The sequence below is a fragment of the Acanthamoeba castellanii genome (genome assembly GCF_000313135.1).
Source record: "Acanthamoeba castellanii str. Neff unplaced genomic scaffold scf7180000084762, whole genome shotgun sequence".
NCBI lineage: Eukaryota > Discosea > Longamoebia > Acanthamoebidae > Acanthamoeba > Acanthamoeba castellanii.
Window position 1 is genome coordinate 15,365 of NW_004457518.1, and position 14,493 is coordinate 29,857.

General features: G+C 58.4%; 9 protein-coding genes across 9 annotated transcripts in view; 5 read left to right on the plus strand and 4 right to left on the minus strand.

Annotated features, from left to right (window-relative positions):
* The window catches only part of ACA1_232270 (elongation factor Tu GTP binding domain containing protein), a gene marked incomplete at both ends in the record, with an annotated part of 4,235 nt that extends 3,824 nt beyond the window's left edge, over window positions 1-411 (plus strand). The window contains 2 exons of the mRNA XM_004340917.1: window positions 92-218; window positions 298-411. Coding sequence (XP_004340965.1) covers window positions 92-218; window positions 298-411 — 241 coding nt within the window. The remainder of the gene's footprint in view (window positions 1-91; window positions 219-297) is intronic.
* Window positions 412-509: 98 nt separating this feature from the next.
* Window positions 510-1,670, minus strand: ACA1_232380 (thiazole biosynthesis protein ThiG, putative; the record flags this gene model as incomplete). The annotated part of the gene is made up of 4 exons (XM_004340918.1): window positions 510-736; window positions 868-1,102; window positions 1,168-1,456; window positions 1,576-1,670. The coding sequence occupies 4 exons, from the start codon at window positions 1,668-1,670 to the stop codon at window positions 510-512; spliced, it is 846 nt and encodes a 281-aa protein (XP_004340966.1).
* An 889-nt stretch (window positions 1,671-2,559) lies between these two features.
* ACA1_232390 (pyridoxine synthesis protein PDX2, putative) lies at window positions 2,560-3,542 on the plus strand (the record flags this gene model as incomplete). The annotated part of the gene is made up of 4 exons (XM_004340919.1): window positions 2,560-2,641; window positions 2,733-2,926; window positions 3,013-3,304; window positions 3,397-3,542. 4 exons carry the CDS (start codon window positions 2,560-2,562, stop codon window positions 3,540-3,542), a joined length of 714 nt encoding a protein of 237 aa, XP_004340967.1.
* Window positions 3,543-3,704: 162 nt separating this feature from the next.
* On the minus strand, window positions 3,705-5,157 carry ACA1_232400 (shortchain dehydrogenase/reductase SDR, putative; the record flags this gene model as incomplete). Its single annotated transcript, XM_004340920.1, has 7 exons — window positions 3,705-3,802; window positions 3,904-3,997; window positions 4,091-4,162; window positions 4,288-4,425; window positions 4,520-4,596; window positions 4,695-4,888; window positions 5,120-5,157. Coding segments are annotated over 7 exons (711 nt in total), but the record flags the coding sequence as incomplete, so codon positions are not given.
* Window positions 5,158-5,342: 185 nt separating this feature from the next.
* ACA1_232410 (transporter, major intrinsic protein (MIP) superfamily protein) lies at window positions 5,343-6,529 on the plus strand (the record flags this gene model as incomplete). The annotated part of the gene is made up of 5 exons (XM_004340921.1): window positions 5,343-5,508; window positions 5,619-5,773; window positions 5,895-6,076; window positions 6,191-6,375; window positions 6,459-6,529. 5 exons carry the CDS (start codon window positions 5,343-5,345, stop codon window positions 6,527-6,529), a joined length of 759 nt encoding a protein of 252 aa, XP_004340969.1.
* Window positions 6,530-6,606: 77 nt separating this feature from the next.
* Window positions 6,607-7,710, plus strand: ACA1_232420 (tetratricopeptide repeat domain containing protein; the record flags this gene model as incomplete). The annotated part of the gene is made up of 5 exons (XM_004340922.1): window positions 6,607-6,702; window positions 6,819-7,010; window positions 7,135-7,261; window positions 7,376-7,489; window positions 7,589-7,710. The coding sequence occupies 5 exons, from the start codon at window positions 6,607-6,609 to the stop codon at window positions 7,708-7,710; spliced, it is 651 nt and encodes a 216-aa protein (XP_004340970.1).
* A 170-nt stretch (window positions 7,711-7,880) lies between these two features.
* ACA1_232430 (CBS domain containing protein) lies at window positions 7,881-9,095 on the plus strand (the record flags this gene model as incomplete). The annotated part of the gene is made up of 5 exons (XM_004340923.1): window positions 7,881-8,009; window positions 8,086-8,248; window positions 8,324-8,411; window positions 8,478-8,766; window positions 8,838-9,095. The coding sequence occupies 5 exons, from the start codon at window positions 7,881-7,883 to the stop codon at window positions 9,093-9,095; spliced, it is 927 nt and encodes a 308-aa protein (XP_004340971.1).
* Window positions 9,096-9,205: 110 nt separating this feature from the next.
* On the minus strand, window positions 9,206-11,374 carry ACA1_232440 (transporter, major facilitator subfamily protein; the record flags this gene model as incomplete). Its single annotated transcript, XM_004340924.1, has 5 exons — window positions 9,206-9,546; window positions 9,634-10,583; window positions 10,668-10,774; window positions 10,839-10,872; window positions 10,968-11,374. 5 exons carry the CDS (start codon window positions 11,372-11,374, stop codon window positions 9,206-9,208), a joined length of 1,839 nt encoding a protein of 612 aa, XP_004340972.1.
* A 644-nt stretch (window positions 11,375-12,018) lies between these two features.
* Window positions 12,019-13,858, minus strand: ACA1_232450 (protein kinase domain containing protein; the record flags this gene model as incomplete). Its single annotated transcript, XM_004340925.1, has 6 exons — window positions 12,019-12,718; window positions 12,813-12,966; window positions 13,071-13,251; window positions 13,349-13,424; window positions 13,518-13,642; window positions 13,679-13,858. 6 exons carry the CDS (start codon window positions 13,856-13,858, stop codon window positions 12,019-12,021), a joined length of 1,416 nt encoding a protein of 471 aa, XP_004340973.1.
* Between the last annotated feature and the right edge of the window lie 635 nt (window positions 13,859-14,493).

Sequence of the window (14,493 nt, forward strand, 5' to 3'; positions counted from 1 at the left end):
CCTACCACCACCGCCATGGGTCTGCTGATGGTATGACACGATGACACACACAACACACACAACACACACAACACACACACGACGATGATAGGGTGGAGCAGGTGATCAAGTGCTGGAACGAGGAGGGGCAGGAGGAAAAGGTTGAGGATGGTGAAGGAGCACAAGCAGGGGTCAAGGTGCGCAAGGGAGTGATCACCCTTGTACTGATCAAGCCTCTTGTACACCCCCGCCCGCCCCAATTTGAGATTCGGACATCATTCAGCGGGAGGAGTAGCACTAATCAGGTCCAACGCACAGGGCTATGTGCATGTGGAGCCGTTCGAGCGCAATGCTGTCTTGGGCACTGTGTTGCTGATCGATCACCTGCACATCCAAGCCTCTGGCCAAATCGTGTCCATCACCCAACGCTAAGTCAACACTAAAATCTGATTGATTTAATTTCATCTTTTTCTTTTCATAAATGGCTTTCTTTTTTTAAAAAAAGGCTTTGTTATTTGTGTTGGTATTTACTACTGGTGGGCGTTGGATGGGGTGGCGGCGCCGCTCTCCCGCTTGGCCCACTTTTCGCCCATCTGGTCGCAGTTGATGCCCACCATGGCCTCGCCCAGGTCCTCCGACACCTTGGCCAGCACGAGCGGGTCCTTGTAGTGGGTCACCGCCTGCACGATCGCTCGCGCCCGCTTGGCCGGGTTGCCGCTCTTGAAAATGCCCGAACCCACGAACACGCCGTCCATTCCTAGCGAGACCCGATCCGACGCGACGTGTGTGTCGTGTGTGTCGTGTGTCGTGTGTGTCGTGTGTGGTAAAGTTAGCGCTTCGTCGACGTCGACGTCGACGATCGATAAAGAAGACGATGAAGGAAGGTACCGAGCTGCATCATGAGGGCGGCGTCGGCCGGGGTGGCCACACCGCCGGCGGCGAAGTTGACGACGGGCAGGCGGCCCAGCTTGGCCGTCTGCTGCACCAGGTCGATCGGGGCGCCGATGGTCTTGGCGTAGGTGTAGAGTTCGTTCTCGTCCATGGTCGTCAGCTTGCGGATCTCGCCGTTCACAGTTCGGGCGTGCCTGACCGCCTCCACCACGTTGCCCGTCCCGGCCTCGCCCTACGCACCACATCGCGTGAGCCCAAACACACGACACGACACGACACGACACGCGCAGCCGGTACCTTGGTTCGGATCATGGCGGCGCCCTCGCTGATCCGACGCAGGGCCTCGCCGAGGTTGCGTGAGCCGCAGACGAAGGGGACGCCGAAGTTGTGCTTGTTGATGTGGTTCTCGTCATCGGCCGGGGTGAGGACCTCGCTCTCGTCGATGTAGTCGACGCCGACGGCCTCCAGGATCTGCGCCTCGACAAAGTGGCCGATGCGCACCTTGGCCATGACCGGGATCGACACCGCCTCCATGATGCTCTTGATCATCGACGGGTCGCTCATGCGGGCCACTCCGCCGTCTCGCCTGATGTCTGCGGGCACTCTAAACAGTGGAAATATAAAATTATTAATTAAATAATCAAATAAATACAAAAAGAATAAATCGGAATATTGATGGAGCGGATTGATGGAGGCAAGGCGCACCTCTCAAGGGCCATGACGGCAACGGCGCCGGCCTCTTCGGCAATGCGCGCTTGCTCGGCATCGATGACGTCCATGATCACGCCGCCCTTGAGCATCTGCGCCAGTCCCGCCTTCACCTTGAACGATCCGCGTCCTGTGGTTGTCGATTAATTAATTGTTGCGATTCGCATCAGCGCACTGGATCTTTGATCTTCGCCACTCCTCTTTCTTTCTGGCAAGCTTGAGAGATCACGACGATTCACCAGTAGCCAGATTTGTGGCTACGTTTCGTCATTCCTCTACGTTGGAAAAAGATGCACTCGACAAGACTACGGTGAACTGAGAGGCTAAAGCTGGGAATGGTACCATTCTCAACCCCATTGCCTGCAGGTGTAGTGGTGGCCATGTCGTACTCTTCTTCTTCTTCTTCTACGTGCAAGCTGCTTGTTAAATGGCGACGATGGTGTCTTCCTCAAGCGGGTGGAGTTGGCTTGTGAGTCCGGTCGGTGATGGTGAAGTAATGCTGATGGTGAGAAGACGAGAACCAGGGTCACGCCCGCCCTCAAATGACGAACCAAGAAGGCCCCTAATGGTAAGTCCACTGACGTGGGTGACCCACCGCTTCCCTCCGCCCCAGCCTTCCTGGAAGAGGGTGAGTGGTGCCCCTCGCTCCTTGAGACACGGCCCGACGAGCACAGACGTAAGCCCATGTCAGCGCCAATAGGAGGCCTGCAATGTGCGGAATTTGAATCCGGTCTGAATTTCCATTGGCGGTTTTCAGATATCATTATTTCTCTTTTGATTTCTTTATTTCTTTGTTCGGACTTGACCGCAGCCAACGCAAGAGAGGAGACAAAACATTTAGCCCTTTTGGTAAGCAACTCACCCAACAACTTCGAAGGACCAAGAAGAGGAGGACGAAGAAGCCACCTCCCCGCAAACTTCTGCCGGACCTATCTCTCAATTATATTTATTAGTTCAACCCTCCGTCGCAAAGCACACAACATGTCGAGTCTTGAACACGACCAGAACCTGTCCGGCAAGGGACATCACCAGCACATCACCATCGGCGTGCTCGCTCTGCAGGGTATTTTTATTAATTATTTAATTATTTAATAATTTAATAATTTGAAATATAGAAATAAATATTAATAAATATGTGACACCTTCTTCTGTAGGAGCGTTCAGGGAGCATGTGGAGAAGCTCAAGTCGCTGGCCGGCGTGACGGTGGTCGAAGTGCGCACGTCTGCGCAGCTGGAGAGCGTGGACGGGCTGCTCATCCCTGGCGGCGAGTCCACCGCCATAGCCCTCATCGCCGAGGCCTCGGGCCTGCTCGAGCCTCTACGCTCCTTCATCCGCCACCCTCGCAAGGTTCGGCGTGTGCGGTCGTGCGTGTGCGTGTGCGGTCGTGCGCGTGCGCGTGCGCCATGGCTGACTGCAATGCGTGCGTTGTGCAGGCGGTGTGGGGTACGTGCGCGGGGTTGATCATGATGTCCAATCATGTGGAGGGCCAGAAGGCGGGCGGCCAGGCGGTGCTGGGCGGGTTCGAGATCTCGACGGCGCGCAACTACTTCGGCCGACAGCTGGATTCGTTCGTGGCCGACACGCTCACCGTGCCCGCGCTGGCCGACGGCGACCGACCCTTCCCCGCCGTCTTCATCCGCGCGCCGGCCGTCACCGCCGTCCACTCGCCCGACGTGGAGGTCCTCGCCTCGGTCCCCGCGAAGCCGACCGACGCCGAGCACAAGGGTACGTACCACTCTTGATCAACGTCCATCTTGTTGCCGGCGAAGCCGACAGCTGAGTGCTGACGTGGCGTCACGTGGCTTGCGCGAGAGCAGAGGTGATAGTGGCGGTACGACAGGGGCGCTTGTTGGGCACGGCGTTCCACCCCGAGTTGACGGACGATGCGCGGTGGCATCAGTTCTTTGTTGATATGACGCGACGAGCACAGGCGCCGACCGCAGCCGACGACAGCAAGGCGTGACAGGTTGCAGCCACCTTAAAAATCGCGGCTCTCAACACCACCACCGACCGATGCTCAGGGGCGGCTCACTGGGCAGTATTGCCTGCACGGGCCAGAGGGTGTGGGTGAGATGAATGCACATAGCTATTTATATTATTAGAAATATCCCAGAAAATGTTTGCATTACGTACCACCATCGACCGGAAGGGCCACGCCAGTCATGAAGGAGGACTCGTCGCTGGCCAGGAACAGCACCGCGCTCGCGATCTCCTTGACCTCGCCTGATATGCATACGAGGGAGGAAGTGAGTTGGACTTGGATCAGCGCGCTGGTCCCGTCATAGCCAAAAGTGGTGGTGCGGTGGATGCGGTGGAGGGCTTACCGACTCGGTGCATGGGGATTTCGTGGCTGATCTTGAGTCGCATCTCCACCTCCGCGTCACTCACCGTAGCCGGGTCTTCATCAGGCTCCAACACCTGCGGCTCCGCACACACCGCACACGCAACACAATTCCGCAATTAGCGCCTTTGGGGTTTCGCCTGCACCTGGGCATGCCGAGTGGCGCGCACCCTTTCCCTGTCGCGGTCGACCCACCGAGTTACGAAGGTGTCGCCGGGGCACACAGCGTTGATTCGGATGCCCTCGTGCGCGTGGTCCAGTGCCATCGCCCTGTGGGCCGCAATGAAGGTTGGTTTAGCCAAATGAAAACGAAAACGAAAGCGAAAGCGAAACAAAAAGGACGAGGGCATCACTTGGTCATGAGTACGACGGCGCCCTTGGAGGTGCAGTAGGCCACGGCGTCGCGGCCGCCGACGAGGCCCCAGTCAGACGCGTTGTTGATGATCGAGCCTGCGCCCTGACTCCGCATCACCGGCAGCACCTCCTTGCACATGCGCCACACGCCCTACGTTACGCACGTCGCTGATGAATCAGCACTGCCGCCGTGCGAACCCCACCACACAGCTCCTATATCATCTGGATCCCAGGTCGGTGCGTACGGTGACGTTGAGGCGCATCACTTGGTCCCACTCGTCCTCGCTCGTCTGCTCCGCCGTCCGATCCAAGAGCACCACACCTACGACACGCACACGCACACGACCAACGACACGACGCAGCAGTTTGCAATCAGTTGCACAACTGGCCGACAAGACACGAGCGAGAGCGGCTGCCAACCTGCGTTGTTGAAGAGGATGTCGATGCGGCCGAAGGCGTCGAGGGTCTCCTTCACGCACCGCGCACAGTCCTCCGGGCGAGCGTGGTCCGCCACGATGAACACCACCGTGCCGGCCTCAGCGCCGCCCAAGCGTGTCGCCAGCTCAGTTCCGAGCTCCGCGCGTCGGCCGGTGAAAGCCACACTTGCTCCCTCCCTGTAGCACCTCCCCCCCCCAACAGCAAATCGTCAGTAATGCTTCAGGAGCAGTAGCGCAGGAGAAGAGAGGGAGTGGTTTGCCTCACAAAGGCCTCCACAGTGGCTTGACCGATGCCGGATGTGCCACCAGTGACGAGGGCCACCTGGGGAGATCGAGTAGTGGAAGATTAAGAAATCACAGGGAGATGAGTATATCTTTACTGGCACTGCCAGCGAGCGTCAGCTGCACCTTGCCCCGAAGACGTCCGCATTGCTGCTGCTGCTCCATCTTGATCAGTCTCGCGAAACAAAGAGCAAACCGGGGGTCAAGTCGAGAGGAATCCCTGTGGGTGCCCACAACCTCCGGTCGTGGTTCCGCACAGCTGAACTCCAACACAGACGGACGCCACAAAGAGGAAAGGAACTCACGAAGGAAGAAGAGGATTAAGAACGTAGAAGAAGAACAAGAAGAGATGGAGGAAATGGATTTCTGCGAGTACCTGCCCGGTGGGAAGAGCCACGAACGATGCCAAGGCCGCCTCGCCGAGTTCAGGCGCGGCATGGCCGAGGCCATCGGCACCTTCGCCCTCGTCCTCGTCAGCTGCCTGGCCAGTGCCAGTCCCTACAGCACCGACATCAGTACGTTGGCCTCTTTGTTCTCACATTCTGGTGCTTGTTGCTTGTTGTTTGTTGTTGTGAGTCGTGCTGTTGTACAACATAACAAGCTGTGGGATCTGTGGTACATACAGGCAAGTCGCTGGCGGTGGGCATGCTGGTGATGGGCCTCGTGTTCTCCATCGGCCAGGTCTCCGGCGCCCATTTCAATCCCGCGGTGTCGGTGGCCTTCTCCCTCCGCTTCGCCTTCCAGTGGTGGCGACTGCTCTACTACATCCCCGCCCAGTTCGTCGGTGCGCTCGTCGACACGACACACGACACACGACACACGACACACGACACGCAACTTATAGATCGCGGCAGGGGCAATGCTGGGAAGTCTGGTGGTGATGGGCTTCCTGGGCACGGAGGGCGACGTCGGCGCCTCGCTTCCCGAGGGCATGACCAGCCAGGCCGCGCTCGGACTCGAGATCGCCTTCTCCTCCATCTTCCTCTTCATCGTGCTCAACGTCGCCGAGCGCGCCAAGGTGGTCGGCCCCAACGGAGCGCTCGCCACCGGCCTTGCCCTGATCGCCCTGGCCACCGTCGGCGGGTACTCAAACAATATTTGCGTGTCGCGCGTGTCGTGTCTGCCGTGCGGTGATGGCTCGGACACAGGCACGGATGTGTGATCTGAACTGCGTTGTGTGGCGGAATGCGAGTGCAGGCCATTGGGCGGCACGTCGATGAATCCCTTCCGGTCGCTGGCGCCGGCGCTGCTGGCGGGCGGCAAGGCACTGGACGAGGTGTGGCTCTTCATCGTGGGTCCGCTCGTGGGCGCAGTCATCGCCGTGCTGCTCACCTTCCTGCTGGGCTCGCGCGTGCACCCGCTGGCCTACCACAAAGCCACCGGTAGCCACCACCAGTTCTTCTTTGCCTGATGATCATCATGGCTCATCTGTTGTTGTACGTTGCCTCATCACGGGGGGCTCCAGGGATTGGTAGGTCGGGTCCCGAGGATGTGGAAGAACTGTTGGCTGGCGACCAGGAACCGACCGAGCGCTAACACGTGTAATTTTATATTATTTATTTTTTATACATAAAAGACTTTCAGCTTAATTCAGAATTCAGATACAACACAAGATGGCGGATGAGCCACGCACTGACGCGAGCACGACACGGGAGGCAAAGCCCTACCAAATCCTGGACGACCAGGATGAAGACAGAAGCGAGGACGAGGTGGATCCTTACGCGCACATGACAGAGGCACGCATCATTCATTACTCAATGATTTTTATCATTTTGAGTTTAGAATATTAGAATTTACAGTAATAAATCAAAAATCGACTGTACAGGAGGAACGTGTAGCGGCAGCCATGGCAGAAAAGGACGAAGGGAATAGGCTACACGCGCAGGCCAAGTATAAAGATGCAGCTGCGCACTACACACAAGCATTGAGGCTCGCTCCTCCGCTCCACCCCTCTCGTGCGATCTTCTACGCGAACCGCGCTGCCTGTCGCGTCGCTGCTGGGTGTACACCCAGCCCCGTACGAATGCCGCACGCACCACCCCCACGCCTAGCTTGTCACCGCACACGCGCGCCATCGCGCACGCGCACGTCACTGGGGCCTGCTGGCGAGACCTCATGAGTTGCATCGTGATTGTGAGCAGGAGGACTATGCGGAAGTGATAAAGGACTCAACGGAGGCCCTCCGAATCGATCCCACCTACACGAAAGCGCTGGTGCGACGCGCGCAGGCCTACGAGGGCACCGACAAACTCACAGACGCCCTCAAAGGTACCGCCGCTCTTCTTTTGTCTTGAACCTCCTGGCACTTGCATCATCACCATCACCTTCTTCTTCTGGAGCGAATGTTGCGGTCATGCTGATGGTGATGCCTCGACGATACAGACTTTGAAGCTGTGCTGGCACTGGATGGCTCAATCAGGCAGGCACGGGAGGGAAAGCAGCGACTGCCAGCTGCCATCGCAGAGCAACAGCAGCGCGAACAAGAGAAGATGCTCGGTACTACATTCTCTGTTCATGCTGCATTCCCTCGCTACTCGCTGTGCTCTCTCTCTCTCTCTCTGACATGTCTCTCGCCTCGGCTCTTCGCATCGACAGGCCAACTGAAGGACCTGGGCAACAGCTTGCTGGGTAAGTTTGGGCTCTCACTGGACAACTTCAAGGTCGACCAAAACGGTGGCGAGGGGGGCAACTCGTACTCTGTCAAGTTTGGCCAATGATGTTGTTTGTAGCACGTGTGTCGACACAAATGCAACACTGTCAACAAGAACTAGCGGAGAATTCACACAAAAACGAAGGGATAGTGGTGTCGCATAAAATAGAGCGCCAGCATGCAGTGCCACAACACAAACCACAGCACAGCCCCAACACATAACAACACACACACAAGATGGAGCGCGTGAATAACCTCATGGTGTTTGATATTCTGCCCGAGCGCAAGGTGGTGTTCCTCGAACATAACATCAACGTGCAGGACACCCTCTCCATCCTTGACGACAAGCGCATCTCCTCCGCCCCCGTACGACCCTCTGGCCCTCCCTTCATCTTTTGTTCCAAATCTTTGCGTCTGACCTTCGTTTCAACGTGCGCTGAAGGTGGTGAACGTGAGCGAGGGCAAGTTCCTGGGCATCGTGGACATGTTCGACATCGTCACCTGCATGCTGGGCGTGCTGCCGGAGCTGAAGGAGGGCGACGACCCCAGCGCCGTCGAGTGGGCTGGCGAGCACTTTGCCAAGACCACCATGGGCCAGGTCATCGGTACGAGGCCCACCTTGTGTTTGTCTTCTTCCAATTTTCTGTCGACTAGCCCTGCTGACGTGTGCTGACGTGCAGAGGCCACCAACACGTACGAGGGCTTTCCCATCGCCTCCAACCCGGTCAAGCGCGAGACCTTCCTGCCCAAGGTCATCGAGCTCTTCTGGTACCTCGCCCGTCGTGCCAATGTCGTGTGTCGTGTCTCACGGTTTTGGCGGTGTGTGTGCGGCAGGCTGGGACTGCATCGGCTGCCGGTGGTGAACATGGAGAACAACATCATCAACGTGCTCACGCAGAGCGACCTGCTGGCGTTCATGGCGCAGAACATGCACCTCATCGGCGCCATCGCACGCAAGACCCTCGACGAGTGCAACATCGGCCGCGTCGCGCCGCAGATGGCGCGGGCCAACGAGCAGACTAGCGTCGTCGTCAAGCGCCTCCACGACAAGCGCATCACCGCCCTCCCCGTCGTCGATGACGAAGGCAAGATCGTCGCCAACTTCAGCATCAGCGACCTCAAGGTAACACACACTCGCCAGCGTGTGCGTGTGCGTGTGCGGTGTCTGACATGTGCGTGTTGTGTGTGGTGTAGGGCATCACGAGCAAGAACTTCAAGGACCTGCTGCTGCCGGTGAAGGCCTTCCTGGACAAGCGGTCGTCGCAGGAGGAGAACTTCCGGTGCGAGCGGTCGCTCCACCCGCTCACGGTCCAGCGACACGACCCGCTCGAGGAGACCATCTACAAGATGGTCGCCACGCGAGTCCACAGGCTCTGGGTCGTTGACGACAGCAACCGACCCATCGGCACTGTCTCTACCACCGACCTCATGCGCGCCTTCCTGCAGCTCTGAAAATGACAAGACACCCACCGTGTAGCGGCTCCTGCATCATCTTTTACTTATTTATTTGTTTGTTTTACATCAACAAAAGACGTTTGAAGGAAGGGTTGAAGAAGAAGAGTTCAAGTGAGCAGAGGCTCGCTCTCCTGCTGCGGAGAAGAGACTGGGGCGGGCTGAACGAAGTCTTCGCTCTCGGCTACTACGCAGGCTTGATCGCCCCCGTAGTCAGCGATGGGCGAGAAGCCCGCGTCGTCAGATGAGGGCGAGGGGTCCCGAGCGGCCGGCTGGGCGGACTGGGACGCCTCCCTCTTTGCAGCTTCGTAGCTGTCCAAGCCAAAGAGGTGGGCACCAACGAGCACGGGAGAGAAGAGGGCCACCACACCGCCGAAGATTACCATGGTCAGGAACAGGCCGATGTGGTCCGTCAAGATCGACCCCACCAGCGGCCCGCCCAGCATGCCAACTGTACGAAGGGAGAAAGAAGATCAAACAAGTCGGTAAGCACTTGGCCGACGAGAAAAAAGAGACGAAGAGAGGTAGTAGAGCGTACGCGAGTAGAAGAAGTTGTAGATGGCGTAGACCTGGCCGTAGGCGCCTCCGCCCATGGCATCGACTTGAGCTGCGAGCTCGGGCAGGGTCGGGGTCAGCATGAGGGCGTTACACACTGCCATGGCCGACACCGCCAAGTACTGCTGCCACCACTCTGTGGGCAGCGCCACGATGGGCTTGCGATGATGCGTCGTCAGTGCGACAGACCCCAAGAAGAAGATGAAGACGAGGAGGAGGTGAAGTACCATGACCAGCCCGGCCAGGAGCATGCCGGCGATCATGAGGGGCTTGTTGCCCACGCGATCCGAGTACCACCCGACAAGCGGGGAGGCCACGATGTCGACCAGGCTCTCGCACATGAAGACCAGGCCCGTGAGCATGGGCGTCGAGTCGAACACCTTCTCCAGGTGGGTCGGCAGCGTGGGTTCCAGCACCGTGAGCGCATTCGAGGCCAGCAGCACCACCACCGACGTGATCAGGATCGACTTGTTCTGCACCAGGTCCCAGAACGACAGCGGCTGCGGCACCACAGCCTCTGCGGCGGTGAGCGCAGCCGCTTCTGGCTGGTCATCACCACGACCACTACCACCGCTACCGTGTGTCGTGCTGCTCTCCTTCTTGCCCGCCAGAAGGGGCGTCTTTACGCCGGGCGACGTGGTCGGGGGGTCGGCTTCGGCCGGCTGCGGCCTGGGCGACCCAGCGCTGTCGCCCGATTCGATGTCGTCGTCGGCCATGGCCTCGCAGTCGCCCGGGTTGAGGGTCGCTGCGGGGGCGGCCGCAGTGGCCTTCTCGCCAGCCCGGCGCTTTTGGCGCTCCTCCTTCCGCTTCTGGGCCTTCCAGGTGGGCTTGTCGTCCGACACCAGCAGAATGCGGAGCACGCCGTCCAACACGGCCACGCCCGCGGCGATGAGGAACGGCATCTGGTACCCGGCCAGCTCGTACACGAATCCCCTGTTTTTCCACCGAATCAACCCAAGGTAAGCCACCAACAGAAATGAGACGGCACCTATGATGAGCGCCGAGCATACCCCGAACGTAGGCCCAATCAGGATGCCGACCTGGCACACGCTCATCACGATGCCCATGGCCCACCCCAGCTGCTCCGCTGGGAACATGTCGGCCACCAGCGCCAGGCCCGTTACCTACCTACACGCGTCAGCAGCACATCGACACATGGCAATCACGTGATGGTCGCAGGGTATGTACCCAAGTAGCGGCCGCTGAGATGCCCTGGAAGCACCTGGCCAACGCCATGAAGGGGAACGATCTCGAATGAGAGAGAGAATGAAAAGGTAAGCAGCAGGGCCAACAAAGTGAGGGGTGCGGGTCTCCTACTTGATAAAGGCCAGGATGGAGGTGGCTGCGCCCAGCCCCACGAGACCCACCAGCATGGGCCACTTGCGCCCGAACCTGTCTGTGAGGATACCGAAGATGGGAGTCGCTATCAACAGGCCCGCCGCGTACATGGCGAACAGCACTCCCACCTTGAAGTAGTAGCCCCCCCCCACGTTGTTAGAAGCATAGGGTGACATGACCTGGCGTGGGAGGCAGTGTGGTGTACGTGCCTCGACGGTGGTGACGTTGAGGATCTCGGGCACGAAGATGGGCACCACCATGCCGTAGACCAGCATGTCGGTAAAGATAGCCACGCTCACGACGAAGAGCGATGTCAGCGGAGATTTGCGAAGGCGGATGAACCCCTTCCACGCCCGCCCCAGCAATCCGCAGCCGCAGCAGCCCATTTTCTTAAGGGTGTTGTTGTTGATGATGATGATGATGTAGCGCTCTACAACTACTAGTACTAGCCCACGTCCTCCTTGGTGCCCGGGACGCCCTTCTCCTGTCGTTTGTTACTCGTGTCCACCCGGAGGCCTGCCGTCTTGGAGATGACGTAGGGCCAGGAGAGGTTCTCCTGTGGAGGGAAGATGGACGGGCTGGTGGTGCGAAACGATTAGTCTATCGATGAAAAGGTTTGCGTCGGTGACCTCTGGAGCAGGGAGTGCTGAGATCAATAAAACAAGATCTGAACTGAAAGGACTGTGGCGGGAAAGTTGACTACTTACCTAATTTGGGTTTTTGATTACCAAAAATGAGCATTGAATAATATAATATAATGTCTGTAGAGATAAAGGCGTGTAATGTTAGAACATTCATGATGTATATGTGCGTCGTGTTGAATCCCAGGGCACAAGGAGAAGATGCACTTCTTCCTGTTCAACGACATCCTGCTACGTCCTCCTTCCATTGTGTTGTTTGCAAGAAACAGAATCCACTGTGCAGGTTTTTTCTTTTGTTCGCTTGTTTACATTGATGTCGCTCCTGTCTCTCTATCGGTTGAGAATGTACAGTTTGCCAACCACCAGGAGCTTCTCTCTTCTCTCGCGGCTTAGAATTGCACGACGGGAGAGGAGAAGGAGCGGAGCGGAGGCACGGGTACCGAGGCATGCTCCCGCACCGACGCCAGCTTGGAGTAGGTGGGGAACTCGAGCGAGAGCTTGAGCTTCTCCAGGTCGCCCGATAGCGTGCCGGCGATGTCGTCGTCCCTCTGCTTCAGCAGCGTCGATTTGCCTGCGAGGGTCACGCCGGCGGTGGGGCTCTCGGCCGGCACGACGAGGGGCACCAGGTCCGAGACCACCGGCGATTCGGTGCCGCCCGTGGCCAGCTCCTCGTCGTCGTTGAGCACTCGCGGCTGAGCCGCGGCGAGATCGCTGGAGGAGATCATCATGAAGTCTTTCGGCGTCGACGGGACTAAACCGAGCGGCACCACCTCGACTTCGACCTTTACCTCCGACGTGTCGGCGGTTGTCGTGCTGGCCCCGCGCCCTTCGCTCTCTACACCAGCCTGTTCCTGTTTTGGGTTCGCTCGCTCCCGATTCTCCTCCTCGTTGCGGGCCTTTCTGGCGCTGCCCTCCTTCCGCTTCTTGCGTCCCTCCTTGGGTGCCTGCCTCGAATGCGGCGAACCCGAATCCTCCGACGAAGCCGCCATGATGGAGCCGCGCCTCTTTCGGCTCCTTCGCTGGACTGTCACCGCCGTTGGCATGCCCTCGACGACCCACGGGTGGCTCAGCACTTCGTCGAGCGTGATCCTGCACAAAAAGGAGGCCAGAACGATCGAGTGTCAGATTTCGTCGTTGCACGCACTTCACTCTTCAGTAGCAACTGAAGACTGGCGCCACGTACCGGTAGTGCTTGAGCTTGATCATCTTGCTGATGAGCGATCGGGCGCCGGGCGACACAAAATCGGGGACCGAGTACTCGCCCGCCAGAATCGCTTTGCACAGATCGCGCTCGGTCTCGCCCACAAAGGGTGGAGTCCCGCACAGCATTTCGTACACTGACGAGAGCAGCAGCAGCGAGCAGCGAATAGATGAGCTTCTAATTCTTGAGACCAGTCGAGCTGGAAGTGGCCGAGGTGAAGGGCGGGGAGGGGCGACGTACATAGAATGCCCAGAGCCCACACGTCGAGCTCGGGTCCGACGTAGGACTCGCGGCGGAGGACTTCAGGCGAAGCGTAGATGAGGGAGCCCACCGGGTCGTTGGCCTTGCGGTCGGGCAAGTAGCGCAGCGAGAGGCCAAAGTCGCCCACCTTCACGTTCCACTCGCTGTCCAGAAAGATGTTCTGCGGAAGGAAACGCGTGTGAGCCGACTGTTGCTTCATGAGCACGATGTAGAGACACGCTCTTCTACTAGAGCTCTTGCAGAGCTCCTTCACGTACCTCGGGCTTGAGGTCGCGGTGGCACACACCTCTCTTGTGCATGTGGCTGACTGCGAGCGCGGTCTGGGTGAAGATCCTGTAGCGCACCACGGAAGCGGCGGTAAGAGGCGGAACGAATTGATGAAGGCGTGGCACTACGTCAAGGGAAGTAGCGTACCTTCGAGCGCACTTCTCTTCAAGGACGGTCTGCGAAGGGTTGAGCTCGTGGCTGTAGAGGACTTCAAAGAGGTCGCCCCCGCCAGCACACTCGAGCGCGATGTAGAGCGAGTCTTCGGTTTCGAAGTATTCGTGCATCTTGACTACGTGGGGGTGGTCCAGCAGCTCGAGCACCTCGGCCTCCTTCCTCGACCGTTCGAGTCGCTCGGGGGCCTGGTCCTTCCTGATGACCTTCACAGCAACCTTCCTCGCCATGGGGTCCTCCTTCTTCACGCATTCGTACACCTCGCTGTCGCTTCCGCTGCCGAGCTTACCCGTGACAACGTAGCCTGGGATCTTTCCTCCTGGTTCCATGCTGGCGTGATGTCTGAACGAGAGGAGGAAGAAGAAGAAGGAGCCAAAAGGGAGTCAGCCAGCGCCTCGTCGCAAAAGAGAAAGTTTTCCACAAACTACTCATCTTTTTTTAGATTAGTCTCCACACGCAGCTCGCACCACTTCCACGGGCAGGGCGACGTACGTGGTTTGCTTTGGTTGGTTGTGCAGAAGGCCTGAGGGGCAGCTGCTACGCGGCAAGAAGCTTGTAGAGATGGAGTCGTCTGTTGCAGAGTAGGAACAGGCAGCCGCTTTGTGCAGAAGGTAGTTGAAGAAGATGTGTTGGGTGAAGCAGGAGGTAGAAGTATCGATGAAGTCCAGGTGGCTGCAGAGAAAGCGTGTGGAGTCTCCAATAATGAAAGCAACCAGCAAAGGGAGGAGGGGGAGAAGATAGAAATAACCGCGGTGTTGGTACACACTAGACGCGCAACAGGTGGAGCTCAGAGAGAAGGAAGAAGAAAGACTATCACTGTGGTGGTTGGGCGATGGGGGTGGTGGACCCGTCGGTTGTGAAGGGCAGCGCCAGGTCACGTAGGACAGTAGACGAGATGCAAATGTCACCGGAGCTGGCGGCCTGCAGTGTTTCCAGCCGACAACCGGCTGCCTTTTCGTGCGGC